Source organism: Chaetura pelagica, unplaced genomic scaffold, assembly GCF_000747805.2.
Source record: "Chaetura pelagica isolate M959 unplaced genomic scaffold, ChaPel_1.0 scaffold69, whole genome shotgun sequence".
Classification (NCBI taxonomy): domain Eukaryota; kingdom Metazoa; phylum Chordata; class Aves; order Apodiformes; family Apodidae; genus Chaetura; species Chaetura pelagica.
In genome coordinates this window covers 9,776,575-9,796,422 of record NW_009970724.1, presented here as the reverse complement: position 1 = coordinate 9,796,422, position 19,848 = coordinate 9,776,575, and the positions used below count along the sequence as shown (strand labels likewise).

Genomic DNA, 19,848 nt, shown 5'->3' with positions numbered 1-19,848 from the left:
CTAACCAATCTGATGTTAAAATATTCATTACTCTAAACCATGAGTATACTGTATGATTAGTAGGAATCTTCAGCAGACAAAAAAAATGAAAGATGAAATTGCAGCAAGAGAGCATGGCAAACCTGAGAGATCTATTAGTGCATAAATCTGCTTAAAAACTAAAAAGATAGAAAGAGAGAGCTAACAAACTACAATAAAAGTTATGTCTTTAAAGCAGTAAGTTGTAACAGGGTGGGAAATGTTTAATACGCACATCGGCCTGCAAAGGGGTCACTATCTTTCTGAAAATAAAGAGCTGGTATTTTTCACAGCATCAGATTTATGGTAAAAAGCCATAAATTGTATTTTTTAATATTACGCTTTTCCCACCCTGGCAGAGAACAAACATGAATTCAGAAGCACAGTAGAAGTGAAAAACAAAGAAAAGGAGAGATAGAAAGCAGCAGAGAAAGACAGAAAAGGTGAATATAGAGCTACAGAAGTGTTTATTGAGCATGCTACAGAGGTAAGCAGAATACACACAAAATGAAATTAAACAACCATCAAACCTCCCAACTTTGTTAGAAAATTAATTTTTAATTGTGCCACTTTCAAACTATACTGGATTTTACAATTCTAAAGATGTAAAAACTCAACTAATAGAAAATATACATGACCTTTTTTTTCTACATAGATAACAGAATCTATGAATCTTTAAACTAAGTACATCAATTTCAAAAAGTATTGGTCATTTAAACAGAATCAAGGTAACAGTTCAGACTGACAAGAGAACTGCTTTCAAATTAAGTGGATCTGTAGATTCTGAGCCATGTTTATAGCAAAGTCAGATCAATTTCTAAATACAAAATATTTTGAAGAGATTTATTAAAACTGAATATTACAATGCAAGGTAAATTAAGACTAAAGGCACATAAACTTTGGTCCCACCTGGTTGTCAGTTTTCAAAAACTGCCACAAAATTTCCTGCAGGCATTTGCAGCAAACTTTCTTCATCACTGAAAAATACATGCACCATTTCCTGAACTAGCTTGACCAGTCTGTACATGCTCAGAAATCCACAACCATATTCCATATCTTAATTACAAACTAAAGATGGCAATATATATTGAAATGCACGTAAGTCATGTCAACTTCAAAAACATCTACGAAAAATATTCAGCCACAAACAAGACATTACTTAGTGCTGACATTTATATGATACATCCCACAAGAGTGTGTACAAAAAGGTTAAGATTCCACAATGCATTTCACGTAGGGCTCAAAGTCACAGAAGTTACTTTTTGTCCTTTAAGAAATTAAGATTCTGTACCTTGTTAATTTTAACTAATGCCTACGTTCATAACTGAATCTAGACCAGAACCATGAGATACAAAAGGCCTTTTTAAAAAGGAGCATAAAGCAAAAGGTAGCAGAAATCAAATAACGTCATTTTACTCTTTCAGTATAATGCATCTTATCCAATTAAAAAGAAAAACAGGTGACGAGCCAGCAGATAAAGAAATCTATCAAGCAGGAGAAACAAAAGCTTAACCTTTTTACACACCCCTGCCTTAACATATTTAACTTATCATGTAACAATGTGCCCCAGACAACCAAATTTGCTTTTTACTAGTTTGCAATTCCAGCAGTACTAGCTCTCCTTTTTAAGGCACGTATGTCAACTAAGTTGAAAAACTGTGGTATTAACTTGAAATCTTTTAAACAAAATGATGGTTTATCTAAACAACAGTAGAACAACAGCAGTTAATATCACTGCTTTTTACATTTTTTTAATTTTTTTTTTTTTAACAATCAAGGAATGATAACAGAATGAAAAAAAATAAAAAAAACAGAAGACAAACTCTGGTCCCCACTTTCCTGAACAGTCAATAGGTGACAACACCAAACAATGCAAAACACCCTCGTTTTCAATCTGCTTTTTTAAATTGTTGACTTAGAGAAAGAAACTCTCAGATGGTGACTTTCTCCCAGATTGTAATTGTGAAGATCAATCAAAGCCTGAATAGCTTCTTCTACTGTTGACATCTGAAGAAGTGCCATCTTGTGATCTCTTCTGAAACAAAATAATGGCATTAGGAACTTGAAACACTACAGGGGTTGCTTCTAATATTTGTTATCCTTTATGCACTCCTCCTTATGACATGCTGCATATACACACTTAAGCAGCCTCTTGTTAAGAGCTATGTAGAGAAAAGTTACTTACTGAAAAAATTTAAATGCTTTCACAGTGCCTCCAGTGTTAGCAAACAATGTGCGCAGATCCTCTTCTGCTACTGATGGTCTGCAGACAGAAAGAAAATTAGCATAAGCAAGAAGTTAGTAGTCAATTCAATGTGTTGTGATTCACATTAATACTACTGACTTACTGCAGCCTACACTTACGGAATATTGGAGAGATGAAGCGTTGCAGAAGGAGGGAATATATTTTGAAAGTTTTTTGAACCAGGTTTCTTGAAGCGATGCAGAGGTGAATTACCAAAATCTTTAGTCAGTCCTTGGTCATCAAGTCCCTCTCGAGGTAGTTGTACTGTCTGATGTTTAGAAAGGGTAACCCGAATGATCTTCCCATACATTTTTTGTCCATTAAGATGGCTCATGGCTGAAAAAACAACAAGTTTACTAAACTGAGTGTTACCTTTTCAATAGCTCATAGTACATCACCCAAGCAAACCAGAAAAACACCCAGGAAAATTAAAGGGTCAATTTCTAAAAGACTGGAATCGAGAACTAGGTCTGCAGAATCTGCATAAAATCACAGAATGGTTAAGGTTGAAAGAGATCTTGAAGATCATCAGGTTACAACCTCCCTGCTATGAGCAGGGACACCTCACACTAAATTAGGCTGCAAAAGGCCTCATCCAACCTGGCCTTTAACACCTCCAGGAAGGAGGCATCCACAACATCCCTGGGCAACCTATTCCAGAACCTTACTACCCTCATGGTGAAGAGTTTCTTCCTCATATCTAACCTAAATCTACCCTCTTTCAGTTTCAAAACATTACCCCTTGTGCTATCACTACACTCTGGTTAAAAGTCTCTCCCCATCTTTCCTCTAGGCCCCCTTCAGGTACTGGAAAGCTGCTATAAGGTCTCCCCAAAGCTTTCTCTTCCACTGGCTGAACAGCCTCAACTCTCTCAACCTATCTTCATAGCAGGGGTGCCCCATCCCTTTGATCATCTTTGTGGCCCTTCTCTGGACCTTTTCCAACAGCTCCATGTCTTTCCTTTGCTGAGGGCTCCAGAGCTGTACACAGTGTTTCATGTGCAGCCACTCCAGAGGAGAATCACCTGTCTTGACCTGGTCATAACTCTTTTGAGGCAGCCCAGGACTCGACTGGCTTTCTGGGCTGTGAGCAAACATGGCCAACTCATGTCAAGCTTCTCATAAAACTACCAGCAGCAAGTCCGTAAGTATTTAATTTTATATTGGATGTGATCCAGCTGTTTGATTAATTCAGAATGTTGTGCAGACCTTCTGGAATAAAAGTGCAAGCAGTAAGATTTTGGATCTTACAGGTGACCAGCATACCCAATTGGCAAATGTAAATGCACTCAGTTCTCCTGATTTTACACAGCATATTTTCAAGGAGTTAATGGGAACATAAGCAGAAAACCAATCTTACCCAGCTGAGACTGGTTTCCATCAGCCATCTGTATAAGGGCACTGTCTTTCTTATTGAATAAAATCTTCACACGCTGCACATCACCATAAACACCTTTTCAAAGTCAGAGGTAACCCAAAAGAAAAAGTTCATTTTAAAGCCAGTCACCTAAGTAATATATTTTGACATATCAATGGAACATTCAGACAGCAACAAGATCACTCACTCAAATTCAACACTCTCACAAATGAATAAAGAAGATAAAGATTTTGAATAGTGAATTTTGAAAAGAATAATTTCTGATAAACCCTCAAAGCTATATGAATGATATTAAATTAAAGACCATGCAAAATAAATTAGCATGCATTAACAGAAAATCTGTGTCTATGGAGAGTTTAAACAGCAAAAGAAAAACAGCAAAAGATTTACTATTCAACTTTAAGCCAAAGTGCTAGCTACAAATAAGAATTAAGGTGAAACAAAAAAAAACAAAACAAAAAAAACCAAAACAAAATCAAATCAATAATAAAAGTATAGTGCTAACAATAACATACCGAAGAGGGTAAACAGACTTTGGGGCGTAACCATCTTTAGAAGGAGAGAAGAGCAAGCAGCGTAAGACAAGAAGAGAGAAGAGAGGAAGAGCGGAGATGAACAGATCATCCATAACGAAGGGTGGTTCCCGCAGAATGGTGAGGTGGTCATGGATCATGGTTTCAAGGCGGTTAATTGGGGCAAGTTGGTCCGAGGAACATTTTGTTCAAGCACAGAAGCATGAACATAGGGAATGAAGACAGGGAACGTACACAAAGACGAGAAGGGTAAGACAGGGAAGGGGATGGGAATTTGGGTAAAGACAAGGAAAGGGTAGTTGAACACAGAGGGAAAAGGATGAAATGGGGAAGGGAATACAGCAATGCAGAAGAAAAAAATAAGGAAGTGGGGAACAAAAAAAAAATAAAATATAGGTCAGTACATAGGAAATGCAGGAATTTGGTCAGAAAATGGTTGGTTTATGTACTGTACAAGAAAAACTGAGTAAAATGTAGTCACCCAAGACAAATATGGGTAAAGTACATTCATATTGAGAGTAAACTACAGCATTTCATCTGAACATGAAAATAAATTAAAAAAAAAAAAGCATGCAATAGAAATTGTAAACTTTAAACTTTAACTGCATAAGCATGGCTGGTTATGAAATGCAGGCAAAAATCTTCCAAAATGGCACTCTGATCTAAAACGTTTTAACATGCAAGACTGTGGATGACAAAATAGTACCAGATGATAAAAAAAAGCTTAATGATTTACAGTGACAGAGGCCAGTTAAAAATGGAACAGCTAGACTGATACAAACTTCCCACATTTCATACCAGCTTTCACAGCCATCAAAATAAATGTAAAGAACAGTAAAAATGCAAAACTAAATAAACCCCTTGAGATTTCAGAGTTAGCAAGAAAGATACAGTTAAGTTGAAAATTATTTGCCACCATTTTTAAAAATTATTATTTTTTCAAGACAAATGAGTAACTGCAAAGAAAAAAATTACTAAGAGAGACTGGAAGAGTGCCTCGTCAAGATCTTTGGGAGAACCTTCAAAGAAAAATGTGTTAGAGTAGTTCACATAAATTAAAACCTTACAATGTGAGATACAAGCATGAAATGAAACAGCAAACAATTAGAACAAAACAGAAGTTCTAGTTTATATGATTATAATTGCAAAAGAAAGCGCAGTTTCTATTTTGTAAAAATAAAGCTTTCAAAATTCAAATGTCAAACATGCAGTAGTTACCACATTTTTCTTAGAAAAAATAGGTAGCCAACTATCAAAGGACATTTAAAGTCGTTAGCTAACTGGGAAAACAAAAGTATTTAACAATGATGGCTTTAAAATAAACTTTGGGGTATTATTTAAAAAAGAACAGCAAAATACTTTGAGCTTAATACTCAAATATAAGAGGCCAAATGCAAAGAAATTATAAAATAGCGACAAATGAAATGTGACTAAAGACAAAAAAACAAACAAAAAAAAACACACAAGAAAAAGAAAGTAAAATTGTTTCACTGACCTCTTCATTTAAATTGCTAACCAGGAGGACTGTATTCCCACCACCTGAAACTCCAGGCATCCCCACACGGCCAGCAGCAGCAGCAGCAGCTGCGGCAGCAGCATTTGGAATAGCCAAAGGACTGAGAGCTCCTGGAACAGCTGCAACAGGAAGCCCTAATTTTAAAATAAAGCATATTTTACGAAACACACACAAGTCCTTTAAAGAAAAAGCACCTATATCAGTACAAGTGTTGCATACAACACTCTACAAAGCAGACCATTCCACTGTTAAAGTCATCCAAAGGGTTTTGAAATGGTTTGTTACATAAACGTAAGGAAGATAAATGATAAATATATTTTTTTATATTCCAATGAAGTCTTGAGAGAAGGGATGAAGTGTGAAATGTACTTTCTTTTCGAGTAATTATCACTGTCCACCAAAACTTCTTCCACTGTACTCAAAAATGTTTCGTGACTAGTTTTTCAAAATGGTCTAAAGTAAATGTTAATCAAATCAGCAAGAATAAACATTAATTGTGCTCTCTGCACCACTAAATATTTTCCATCACCCTTTAAGAGGCATTCCTCATTACAACTTGCTTCAGACTAAATATACAGCACTGGAGCTGGTCATGTGAAAAGTCCTACCTATCTCTTTCAGAGCTTTAACATAAATGAGGTGAGGAGGCAATCTTCTAAATTTAAGATTCAAGGTAGTAGAACGACTGATCATTCTCTGTGGCTTTTCTAATCCAATTCCCTGAAGATGCATGCTACCCTCAGCTAAAGCTTTAGCTGTGCTTTTGTTTTTCTTCTTCCAAGGAAACTCAGAATCTGTAGAGACCTGCTAGTTTTGTTTGCTTAAGTCACTGGGGATACTAGGCAAGCATAATACTCCCAGGAACTGTGGAAGGTTCTTGTGATACACATGCACAACACAGTTTATATAGCAACAGGTTTACCATATTTGATAAAAAATTTATTTGCACGTTTTACACAGTTCAGTAAAAGGACATTGACCAAGTAATTTTATTTTATTTTACTACAATTGGGCTCTCAGTGTTCAGTATTTTGGCAAAACTTCTTTTGTTTATATGATCACGCTAAGCTGACAGAACTTTTGACCAATCTTCCAGAATGCCAGGTAGACAGTCTAACTGTTATACTATGTATCTAAGACTACTTTTCTTCCCATGTTAAGTTTTATTTTAAGGGAAGCCGTAAGAGAAGATTAATTATTTGGTTTCACTCAACACCCAAATACTAAGCACATAAGTAAATTCAACCACTTGTTTAAAGAAGATACAGGGGTACTGAAGGTGGGGGGACAGATTTTTTGGGGCTGGACAAATGACACCTCATAGGTAACTGGACATCCACCACTACTTTGCGATAGTGCTTAAAAATATTACTGATCAAGCACTGAAAAATATTTTCTGGTCATTTCCTGTCAAAGCACCTAACAGAAGAAAAAACAGTAAATGATCTCAGAAAGGAAATTAAAGATATGGAATGCTTTTCTGATGAAGTTTAAAAGATTAAAAATGATAGCATTCAGGGGTCAAACCAGAGGAATGGAAGGTTCTGGGTAATGACAATTCTATTCATCTGTCATGCCACAAGAGATAAAGCTGTATACCTCTCCCTATCCTTAGAAGCTTTAAGCAAGTTCAGCATTTTTAGGAATAAAGGAATCTAAAGATGGCTACTGAAGTTTTTTACGGCTCTTTCCATAGTTGGGCAGAGTATAGCCGAGTAATTAATACTTTTAAAGGCAAAATACTTCATACCATCAGACTCTCTACAGGATATTCTTTGGTCCCATTGAACAAATTAAAAACACAATCAATTTAACAGCATTCATACACAAATATTTTTAATTATTACCCTTTGAAACAGATGAAGTTAATAAGAATCTCAGGAAAGGGCATTAGTGGAAAATGCTAAGGATGACAGCAATTCATAAAGCTGTAGGAAACACAACAACATATTTCCACCTGTAATATTAAACATCAATTTGGTTTAAAGTATTATTACATATTAATATGTGCAATTATAACTGGTTCATATTTAAAATACTTCGTTGCATACTACAGGTGCTGTTCATTCAAAATTGTGGGTTGTTTTTATTCTGTAAGATCTCCTGTAATTTTCTGGGGGGAGAGGAGTGAGAATATGTGTATCTTTTCATATGTGAGGTGAAATAAAGGGAAAAATACCAGCCATCTGATTCTGATAATTCATTTGAAACTAGCCATTTGGTCCGTTACTGATTTTCTTCTCCTTTCAAAACATAACAAGACTCATTGAAAATGTTCAATTTATAGTCTCAAAGATTTCTGACACTTTATTTCATCACAGCTGAGGATGTAGTAGATAAATGAGTAATGATACTATGCGGGCTAGGAACGCAGATTTGATGGATGTTTCTAACCAATTACACATCACATAGACTTCATTTCTTGGAAAGGTCAGGCAAATTACAAACCCACCAAAACCACAATTTTTGCTCTGCAGGTCTCTGCTGCACTCTGATTCACCTTCTGATTTAAGCAAGTTAAAAAAGTGTTTAATAAACAAAATTAAGAACAACTTGTATTATGATTATTAATTATCACACAACACACTGTTCAAGATTGAAGGACTTATCTGAAACTATTTAGAAATGCAGCTACTTTGTCAACATGATCAACCAGTTTTAGAAAGCTTTATCACTAGTTTTATTTTAGCTTCCAACAATTACAGATAATAGGGTTATGCTGTTTCTAGCTATTAATGAAAACACAGAAATAATTTACAGCTTTTTCCTAGTCTTCCATGGTCTTTTTCCTCAAGGAAGTTTAAGCACAGCATATCATATTATTTACTCCCCCTCAGTGTAGCTTTCTGCATGACTTCTGAAATGCAAGTAAGTAATGCCACTTTAATAAGAGGCAAATTAAAGCTATGCTAAAAGCATACACAGAACTTGTGTGAAAACCATAAGTAGCAGGAATTGTCATCTAATACAGGTGTGTATAACTGCGACGAAGAACTGGATTTAGTCCCTAGTCCTGTTATGAACCTTTTTTGGTGGCTTCATGTCAAGTAACCACCACCTTTTATGAAGCTGCAAGTGTTCCACTACATCATAAAGTTACATTTATTGAAGAAGAGGGTTAATTCCATCCAGAAAGAAAGCAAGATATGTAATGGTTTAGAATTAACACAGATTTAAAAAATAAGACTAACAAGACACAAATCTTGTCACTAAAACTTAACTTACAGGACTATATTCAACCTAAACCTCACTTCTGATGCATGATTATACTGTTAAAAAGCCAACAACAAAAAGGCACACTGTTTGTACAACTATCCAGCATACAATAGCATAATGTAAGCATAAGTCAGAACTAGGTCCTTACCATGCTGTTAGCAATCTCACCACATAAAGAGCAAAGCTACAGCAAGAATTTTATCAAGACTGAAACAGGTTCACCTGCATCACATTAAACTCTAAATGGAGTTTCACTCTTTCATGGAGAAACATACCCTCTGGGAACCATCACAAATAGGGCATGGCACACACTCTGAGTACACTCTAAATATATCTTTATCGACATTACAGAAATAAGATTGCTAAAGCAAATAAAAGAAGCAAAAGAAAGGTTGCTGCTATCATTCTGCCATATATCACACACTTTAATTTGCTAACCTTCATCTTACAGCTCTCTGAACTTAATTGCTCTCACCCTTCTCCTTTTGAGTATCTGAATCAAAATTAATACTTACTTAATAATTATAAATTACACACACAAGCATCCATTTAGGCTTTTGAGGGTTTTCTACTATCCTTTGTCCCTTCTTATTTATGTTACTTATTTTGTGCTTTTTTGCACAGTATGCAGCCTAGAATGAGAGCCCTGATCTTCCATATTCAAACAAGTACCACTCCTGTTTTGACAATTATCCAAATGGCTAAGGGACCAATGGTACTGTGTAGCCTTTTTGTAAAGTTTTTCACCTGTAGACCTCAAATTCCATGAAAACAAACAAAAAGGCAACTAGGAAAACACCTGAGAACCCAACCAATAACAACAAAAAAATCACTGTATAATCATCTCCATATGACAAAGTTACCATATACCAAGCTCACCCAATTGGCCAGAGCAGGTACTAAACATACCCAGCTTCCTTAAGTCTCTTTCAAAACAGTGAATGCTTTTACAGGGAAAAAAAACAACCGCAATATACAATCACTATTCATCGAAACAAACATGACTGACTTCACTGATGCTCTGAACTGCTTCACAGCTGCAATGAAAGTTACTCATGTGTACCTTTGTTTTCCCACTGCTTGAAAAATAGTGCATTAAAAGAAGTCCAGTCTGGGAGAATGAAAATATTAAAATAGCTAATATGATTGTTATCTTCATAATATTACTAGCAAAAGCTTTCAATATACACAAAGGAATGAGTCTGATTAAAATCAAAAGGCCAGAGAACTTCGGAGGTTTGCAGACAAAAATTACAAAAGCATGTAAGTTACTTTAAAGTCAAACGTTAGAACATGATGTCTGCTAAAGCTAAAGTCACTTGAATTATCACAGCAAGTACAGGAAACTCAATTATTAAACATATCCAAAGTGATGCAATTATTCAAGCATCCTCAGAGCAAGATCCTGCTACGTCAAGCAAATTAAACCTCTTAATTTGATGCATACTATAAGCATTATATACAAAGAAATATATTAATAAGCCTGAGACTGGAAAGAAACTTCTCAGGATCCTGGAAAATGTGAGAATTAGGGTTACATAAGTAAAGCTGCATTTAGCATTGTTTTATAGATCATGAACCTTTAATTGTCTCATCTCCTAAGTATCTGCCTTTCAGTGCCTAATATAATGGGTCTCATATTAAAAAGCAGCTTGTTTTTCTCCTTACTACTGATACTGCAACCCCACATCTACATTCTACTCATTACATGCTGACAATAAAATTACTAAGCGCCTCAATGGCATGACTACAGCACTCATCTGTAGAAGTCAACCTTTTTCATAAACACTCATCCATCTTCCTGATATCTATCCATGAAATGGGAGATTTCAAGTTTTAAACAATGGGAAGCTAAAAGAAAAATAAATTAAAAAAACACTTTAGGTATGGATTCTTCAGAGACTTTTAGATTCTTAGTGGTTTTTTACTTTCCAAAACTTTTGCTGTAGCTACAAATGACAAACCATTCTGCAAGTCATACTGGAGAATCTAAACCACAGCACTCTAAAATTTGGGGGGGGGGGGACGACTGTGTTTGGGTGTGTGTATTTTATAATTAGATATGAAATGCATCCTTCAAGCACTGTGATTCTGGTAAAGGGCATATAGTGCAGCATTAAGTAACCTTAACAAAAAAAATTCACCCTTTTGCTGGGCTCACATCATTCACTAAGTGCTTTCTAACTTCTGTAACACACAGAGGGAAGAGGCCCCTCTTTATGACATTAACTCTGACTTACTCCAAATTGGCCCATCCTGTACAAAAATCAAGGCATGAAATCTATGTTTTTCTTAAGTTTTCTTCAGAAAAATGAGAAATGACAAAATAAAAGAGAAAAAAGACTAAGTGGGAAGAACAATCATCACAACATAATAAATCATGTTTCATAGACATCATGTGATTACATCTGAGTACTATTACATTTTGAAGGGGAGGTGTTCTCATCAAAGAACAGCAATTTGACAGAAACAGGAGTGAAACTTAGGCAATTTTTTTTTTTAAATTAGAAAAAAAAACCACCTGAACAAAAAAAATCAAATCAAATCACAGATTTCTTCTGAAGCATGCTGTTCTGGTTTGGTGGGTTTTGGCTCCAATAAGAAGCTGCGATGCTCCCCTTGCTCCAAGAGCAGCCAAGGAGCCATCAGAGGGACAATAGATGTGCCTCTGCAATTAACATACGAAAGAATTGATAAAACACCTGAGCAGAAGAGCACTTAAAAAATAAGAGGCAGAGCAGTGCTGGTGGTTGGTGAGGAAGGGGAATGAAGTGCCCAAGCAGAAGTCTCCTTGCAGCACATGGTGAGATGGCAACTGTCCCCCTGCATTCATGGAGGAATGTGGTGGAACACTCCCTGAAGGCACCAACTGGGGTGAACTTGACCAGTGGGCTTGGATTTTGTGGCCAGTGGACTCAGATTTGCTGCCAGTGGACTCGGATGATGCAGCTGTGGAGGCTGCATCCCAGGCTGCATTCCCCAGGCCAAAGGAGGCGACTGTTCCTGAAGCAGCCATGACACTGTGGGCATCCTGTGCTGGAGCAGCTCTGGACCTTGTGTGAAAGACTCATGGAGGAGAGGCTCCTGGAGGACTCTCTCCCATGGAAGGAGCCCCGCAGGGAAGCAGGGGAGGACTGGGAGGAATCACTCTTCCTGAGGAGGATGGAGCAGCAAGAATGACCAGACTGCGAACTAACTCTAAACCCCATCCCCCTGTGCTCCTGGGAGGAAGGAGGGAGAGAAATGGGGAACAAAGTGATTTGGGCACGGGAAGAAGGGAGGGGTGGGGGTAACATATGCAAACACTGCTCTGTGTGTGTCTGTATCCTGTGTGTTTGATTAGTGTGAAATTAAATTATTATTTTTATCCCAAGTTGAGTCTGTTTTGCCCGGGACCTTAATCAGTGAAGAACCCTCCTTGTCCTTTGTCTCAACCTATGAGCTTTGTCCTCCTCATCCCAATGTGTGTGGGAGGGCAGGGAGTTGAGTGAGCGGCCATGTACCTGTTCCTTTGTTGTCCTGTTGGGCCCAAACCACGACATTAATTTCTTTATTAACAGTCAGATTTATCTTTCGCAGAGCATTTCACGTACTTCTTATGAGGAACTCAAAAGCTTATTGGGTATCAGAACTCATATACCAGAACTGTACTAGGACTGCAACCACAGTCTACCACCTTTTTTTTTCTTTAAAGCAAAGAGCACAATCTTTCCTCAATGAGGGAAACCAACAAGATGTTACTTTCATAGTCTGATATTACAAATAATCATTAGCATGAATGAAACATGTAAACCATGGTAAGTCTCTTACAAACTTGGGTGAGAGGGTAGGCAGTAGTGGCTGACAGTACATATAAAGGAGGACAGATTTAGGAATAAAAGTAGAACTAACGACTTTTCCTTATACCTTATGCATTTCTCATTTTGTCATGTATCTTCTCATTCATTTAAACAGGACTTCTAAAGACAATATAACTGTGTTCCCACAACTCAGATCACAGTATAGACGGAAGCCTGAATGGGTGTCTGGATACTATCGTAACTTAAGATATTTAATTTTTAGAAGAATTAATACATTTTATCAAGTCACTCTGCAACACAAAATAACAATGTCAGAATCATACCTAGAAGAGAAGTCTCCTTTGCAAATGCTGCAGCAATAGCTGGGTCCAGCGCTGGCTGCCCATCACCAGATGGAAGATCAGGACGAGTGTAGTCCCTGCTTTTATCATTGTTGTACTTGACATTCAAATTCACCAATTTGGAAAAATCAATCCGTAGGGTACAGCAGGCATTATAAATATTTTGACCATCTAGGGCCTGGAAAAGGGAGTTAATTTATTTTAAAAAATACACAATACAGGTACATAATACTGGTTAATTGCACAATGTTGTTTTTTTAAATTTAACAAATAAAAAGCACATAGATATTTATCCATCTTATCATGTATCTTCAAACTAATTAAGATTGAAATTAAACTCCCTTAGCATGATTCCAGGAAGCTTGATGTTTACTCCTCTTACCTATAAACTGTTTATGCATCAAAGTGACAAGAAACATTTTAATGAAAACATAAAAGTTAGCCTGTTGAACACAGTTATCTAACCTGTATTCCACAGCACAGCTTTAATTCAGACATAATGCCAAGTAAATTTCTCAAATAAAAAAATAATTATCATAAATCACACAAGTACTCTTACATGGAAAGTTGACCTGAGGAAAAAAAAAAATTAAAATCTAGACTTATATCCCATGTTTGAAAGCTATCTGTTGAAGCAGAATATTTATATTGCTCCTGCCTGTCCTCCTTCTCCTCTTAAAGATAATCAGTGCCAAAACTGAAAGAAAAACAACTTTATCTGCTAGTCTAATGTTAGCAACACTTTAAGAAAAACATGTTTTCACAACTAACTGGTACTTCTGAAAGGATGCCTACAAACAGTGAAATCTACATGAACTGTTAGCATGACACCACTTGGAGCTCTATGAAAAAACTCTCCAAAAAGGCCTAATTATAAATGTTTTGTCCATTTTCATTAAGTACCAGGTATATACATATATCCGGATTCTATTTCATTTACATTATGGGAATAACTTCTTTTAATTTGAAGCGCTAGCAGCTAAATATGAGAGATTTAAAAAATGTAAACTTTTGTAACTAAATTGGCTTAAATTCTTAAGAAATGCTAGGAACTGAAGATACAGCTCATCTTAAAAATTAATTCATTCAAGTTATTATGCTAAACATAAAACTACCTTATATACGCACATAGTGAAAAAAACAAATCACACTTTCAAATACAAAGATCACATCTTTTGTTTTCCTCGTTAATGCTGGACTGAAATGAATCACTTCTAGACCTGAGCTAGATCTCGCACAGCTACCTTGGTTAGCTCTGCAATGCACTTTCCAACACAACCAAGTTCTAGCAGGACTTACTATTCTGAGCCAAGCACTGCAAGAACTTAGAGTGCCTGCTGGGTATGGCAGCAACACGGCTATTTTCATACAGTGATGCATCTGGAAACTGAGCATCCTGCAACCCCCCTGTTAGGCATGGGCCAGCAAGGCTGGCCTTCCTACAAAATTAATTACCACAGCTGACATCCCCAGGACTCACAAAATCACTTAAAAGAATTAGCACTATTAGCAGTCAATGCTAACGATAAGTCAGTAGCATTCGAACTTCCAAGTAATGGGAAAATAAAATTTAAAAGTATAGAAACCTGAAAATCTAGATATTATCTCAACAAATGCTTAGCAATTGACAATGAACTCTTGTGCTTGAAACTCAGCTTAAACCATATCATCCTGATTCACAGAACACAAGCTGGGGATTAACTCTAATGCTGGGATGGTTCTGGGCATCACCAATACAGAATACAGAACTTGCTAGTGCTTTTATACCACTGGCAATGCAGAATCCAAGATTCCTAATACTGGTATTTGGGAAAAGAAACTCACTTGAACAATTATATTTAAAGAAGTATACACTGAGAATCTCTCATTACTTTTAGAAGATTTCTTACCTTCTATAAAATCCACTAAGATATGGATTAAAGATAGGTCCAAGCTTAGAAAGCCAGAGCCATCAAGGAAATAACCCTTTATACGATTAAGAAATTAGGTATGAATGAAACTAAAATACAGTATCTTTTAGCTTTGTCCAAATCACAGGACCATGACACAAAGCTCTAACTCTTTAAAACACTATCAAGATTCATATTATACTTCTGTGTGGAGCCAGCAGACACACTGATTTACGGCTGGCAGAAGACTGTGAAATTGATGAAAATCTTTTAGCCTTAAAAAGTAGCAAACCAACATATACCCGTGTTGGTAGTTTCCAGAATAGCCAATGTTTACAGGGAGTCACATAAGTAACCAGAACTTTTACTGAAACAGCAAAAACTCTTATTTCTGACAAATTCAAAATGACTAAAAGTACATACAAAAGAACACTGCACAAGAGAAATCCCTAGTAGCTGGGATGCGGTCTGAAATAGCATCCTAAACAGATATCCTGGTTTGAGCCAGGATTAAGCAAATATTCCTTTTACTGCCTTTTTTTTTTCCTTCAATAAGCTTTCTTTTAACTAGCAACTGTGTGTTCTGCTAAGTTGATAAGACACTGGAATGTTTTTCTAACTACTGAGGCTTCAAGGTCACACCTTCACTCTGCCAGCTCAGACACTATAGGGAGATCTGTGACCCCCCCCATAGGAGGCCGAGTTAGACAGACAGCAAAACTGGCCAGAGATATTCCATTCCATATATCTACGTAAGCTCAAAGGAAGGTCAGAGATCACAGAAGACAGCTTCCTTCGGTCCATGGCTGGCATCCGGGGAGGACTCTGTTCATCCACCACCGTCGACCCTTAGGCTGACCCTCATCAGTCTCCACTTTCTCCAGCAGCAGCTCCGGGATTCCTCGGGACTCTTCCCAGTTCAGGGAAATGCTGTGGGAGTTGCTGGGGGTGGGGGGAGGCGAGAGGCTTTTGCCCATACCTGAATATATCTGTATATAATTGTATATATTTTCTTGTATAATTCATTAGTGTTTAATTAAAGCTGTGTAGTTTAGTTTTCAATCCAGCCAAGTCTTTCTCTTTTTCTCTCTCTCCTTCCCTACCTGGGTGGGGGGGGGGGGGGGGGGAGGGGATCTAGAGCATTGTTGTCAGACCAGAGTCAAACGGTGACAACAGAAGATACACTTCCAGTGAACACTGCAGTCACAGTCTGAGAAAGGCTCCTTGCAACAAATCAAAACAAAAAAATCCACCTCACCCCACACACCTCTACCAGTATCATACACATTCTGAAAAAAAAAAGAGGATTGTAGCCATACTGTAAGTGCATGTACATATAGACATCATCTCAAATAACTCTCTTCTTTGAGCATCTATCTATACATACATACACATGACAGTACTGTACCACAACACACGTATACCAAACCAAGGAGATAAAATATCATGAAATCCTTATACAAAACAAGAATTATTCTTCATCTTGCCTGTTCCAGCAAGCCCGTCATTTAAGCCTCAACAACAGAAATATCAACTTATGTCATAATACAATACTACGAGAGCAATGATACTGAATAATTTACAGGCTCCTGCATTCTCTCCTTCCCCTCGTTACTAAAAAGTACCCTCCTCTTGGGACTTTTCCAAAGAGGAAAATTATTCTGATGAGTGGCTCACCTCCTGCCAAGAGCTTGTCAGCAGCCAGATTCCTGAAAAAAAACATTGTGGTATTTAAGAGCACACAAACAAAACAGCTAGGAAGAACATGCGGAAGACCAACAGAAACACTGGTAAAAGAACAAACAAAAATCCTTTTCTCAATTCTGACTGATGTATAAGCCAAGTATAGATGCACATGCCTGAACTGACAGAATGACCTCAACTCCACAGTATACTCCTGCACATGATCTCAACTCCACAGTGCAAACACACTGTACAGGTTTCTCTATGGCCATTTAAGATTGTTTTGGGTAAAACCACCAGCACAAAAAAAATTCCAAGCCACAAACTAAAACCCACATACACCAAGCAAACAAAGAAAAAAGATGACTCCTAATAGCGAAGTATGCAGCATGGTTCTACATCAGCTATGGCAGTTAAGACACTGAGCAACCCAGATATAAAGACAATCACAATCCCCAATCTAGAGAAAGTTCCAAAACAACAGCGTTGGCTGGAAAGAGGCTCATATTACTAGACAACTTCTACAGTAGAAACAATTTAAAATATTTAGAAACAATCATAGCAACTGGTGTTATATTCACAAAGCATCCAAAATCTGCTCATGTCTAAAGGCAGTACCTTTCATGAAAGGCAAGAATAAAGCAAGCAAGGCCTAACACCACACAACATAGCCAAAATAGCCTGGAAAGTCATATGGATCCAGAACACAGGGCTATGACTGACTGTCATGGACAGTAAAAACAACCATAAGGGGAATACTGATTAAATGGAGGTCTGCACCACAAAACACAATTCTTTCCTGTTTCTGAAAAATACTGTCAAACCACTCTTCTGTTTTTGCTCACAGTAGCCAGGCAGATAAAGAGGTGAGACGTGCTGACTGAGAAAAGGAAGGACAGACAGGGAAGGAAAAAAAATTAAGCATTATTTTCTCCCTCTGCTGATGTAATAAATGACACACAAGCTTTCTGCAAAATGACAGTAAGAATTTCATCTAGTCAACAGAGACTCGTGATACTAGGGTCATTTCCTGGTGTTATTGTGGATGTTGACAGAAGTTATAACAGCAGCAAAGGTGATCTCAGCTGGCAAAAGTACTCTACAAAGTCACAAAACATTTTAACATCCTGAATGACTGCTCTCTTGATGCAGCTCAACACAGGGAAGAGTCACATCTATTGTTAGGCTTCAAAGTGGAGGAAGAATATTACTAGAATAATTTCTCAGGCTTTTCTGAGCCAAATGAAGGGCTTTTTGATATAGTAGGTAGATTTCACTGCTCTTCTTCTTACTGTAAGGGTTAAAAGACAGCTGAAAATCCTAATGAAACAAAAGCTTCTTGAAAGGTTCTACATTCATAGCACTACGCTTTGATGAGCTTCTCCTAAAGCCTGTATGTACCATGAATCTGTAGAATGAAGCCCCTCTACAGGAGATGGTCAAAGTAGCCCTCAAAACTCAGGAAGAAACACATCATGTAAAATATTCTTTAGCTAACTGCCACAAGGTACCTAGAAGACAGACAAGAACACAGTTTGGGAGACAGAAAATGATCTGACATTTTGATATTCTCATTTCCCAGCTCAGAAATCGAGCCCAGAGATTTCAGCTAGTAGATATTTCTGGAGACATGTGGCTTCAAGCCACAACAAATAACATTTCTGCCTCTCTCTTTGTCAAGTATTGTAGGCACCTAAGCTGATGATCCAAGACAGGCAATAGATCTCTTATAGAATGAGGACAGCTTGAAAGGATTTACCAAGGTTCAATTAAAATAAATAAATCAAATTTGAGTGGAAAGAAAAAAGTGGCAGAGAGGGGCAACACATCAAATCCATGGCCTTCTCTCCAAACTCCTTAAGGAGAAAAAAGAAAAGAGAAATCTAGTCCCTATTCTCTCACTTCCCAAAGCAGATGAAGCAAGAGAAACTAGAAACAAGAACCTCAGAAGGATGCAACAGTTTAAGAAGTAATCTTTACAAAATGTATTTCAGCTCAAAGTCCCTAAAAGTAACAGAAGGTTATATGGCAACCCTCTTGGGAGAGATGTGTCCCAAGTGCATCCTGCAGTATGCATTTGAATGAAATTAACTTGTTCTGAGACAAGTGTCTCAGAGGCAAGAAGTTTCTGTGACTAAAAGGTATATGTAAAACATATTCTGCTCTCCAAAAATAATGTGCAGTTCCTTGACTGAAGGACCAGTTGCATATCTTACTCTTTTTTACTGAAATTGAAAATCCAGGACACAAACACTGCTGCTGCATTTCCTAGGCTTTCTGATGCAATGTATACAGTCCAGCACTCTTCTCTTTACACGAACACTACTTGTCATTTCCAAGCAAAAACTGTGATCTTCAGGATTCCAGGTGCCCAAAAATGCAATAATCACAGCTAACCGTCCTGAAGCTAAGTATCTTATCTGGAGATGCCCTTGCTTTTCATTCTGACAACCTGAAATTCCTATTCCAGATTCTAGGAAAATGTAGCCTAGCAGAGAACTTTTGCAAACTGCTTCCAGTGCAGAGCCACTCTGAAGCTGTCACTCAAAACAACTGGAAAGATAACCTGAATGTAAAGCAACTCACCTACAGGCCCTGTAAGGACCAAACGGCCACCTACAAGAAACTCTCAATTAGACATCTGATATTTTTAACCCATGCTGGGTCAAGACGGCTGACATGCACAATGTACGAATCTCCGTTAATCCTCCATAGATGAGTTATCAGTAATTGTCAATATCCAAGATTTGGAACGAGTACTTTTGGAGCATTTACCCAAAGATAACACTCTGGATTATGGATTAGCCAGCTGTCCAGACAGAAACACTGGCACTCTATCTAAGGTCTATCAGATTACTGGTATTCAAACATTTAAGTTTGCTACTTATGCTGAGCATATTGATTTTTTACTTTGAAAAATCACAGAATCACAGCTATTTCTGGTGCTTAGAGTATCTCCTTATGCATACAGGTATCTTCAGGATATCACTTTTTTCATTAGGAGAAGCACTGTAGTCCCATCTGCTCTACTGTTACACATTCTCAGTATTTCCTCCAATCTATGGCTAGGCTGTTAAATTGCACAGAACCTGAAATTTGTCATCTTCACCTTTACCTGCCAGTACGACAAACTACAATGATTCAATCCGAGGGTGGTGATGAAACATGAACCAGTGTAGCCATAATCTACTTCTACAGGAAATGAGTTTCTCACAAAACAAGTGGAGCA

General features: G+C 37.3%; 1 protein-coding gene across 6 annotated transcripts in view; it reads right to left on the bottom strand.

Moving 5' to 3' along the window:
• Positions 1-556: 556 nt before the first annotated feature.
• PTBP2 (polypyrimidine tract binding protein 2) overlaps positions 557-19,848 on the bottom strand; it is a 51,448-nt gene continuing 32,156 nt past the window's right edge. For 2 of the 6 annotated variants that reach the window (XM_010006643.1, XM_010006647.1), the window contains 7 exons: positions 13,030-13,225; positions 5,670-5,809; positions 4,157-4,190; positions 3,624-3,716; positions 2,383-2,599; positions 2,204-2,281; positions 557-2,050 (listed from right to left, as the gene is read on the bottom strand). In XM_010006643.1, the coding sequence (XP_010004945.1) occupies positions 1,921-2,050; positions 2,204-2,281; positions 2,383-2,599; positions 3,624-3,716; positions 4,157-4,190; positions 5,670-5,809; positions 13,030-13,225 (888 nt within the window). In that variant the 3' untranslated portion in view covers positions 557-1,920. Of the gene's footprint in view, positions 2,054-2,203; positions 2,282-2,382; positions 2,600-3,623; positions 3,717-4,156; positions 4,191-5,669; positions 5,825-13,029; positions 13,226-19,848 lie in introns of all 6 variants that reach the window. The other 4 variants (XM_010006645.1, XM_010006644.1, XM_010006642.1 and 1 more) reach the window with 3 other exon arrangements.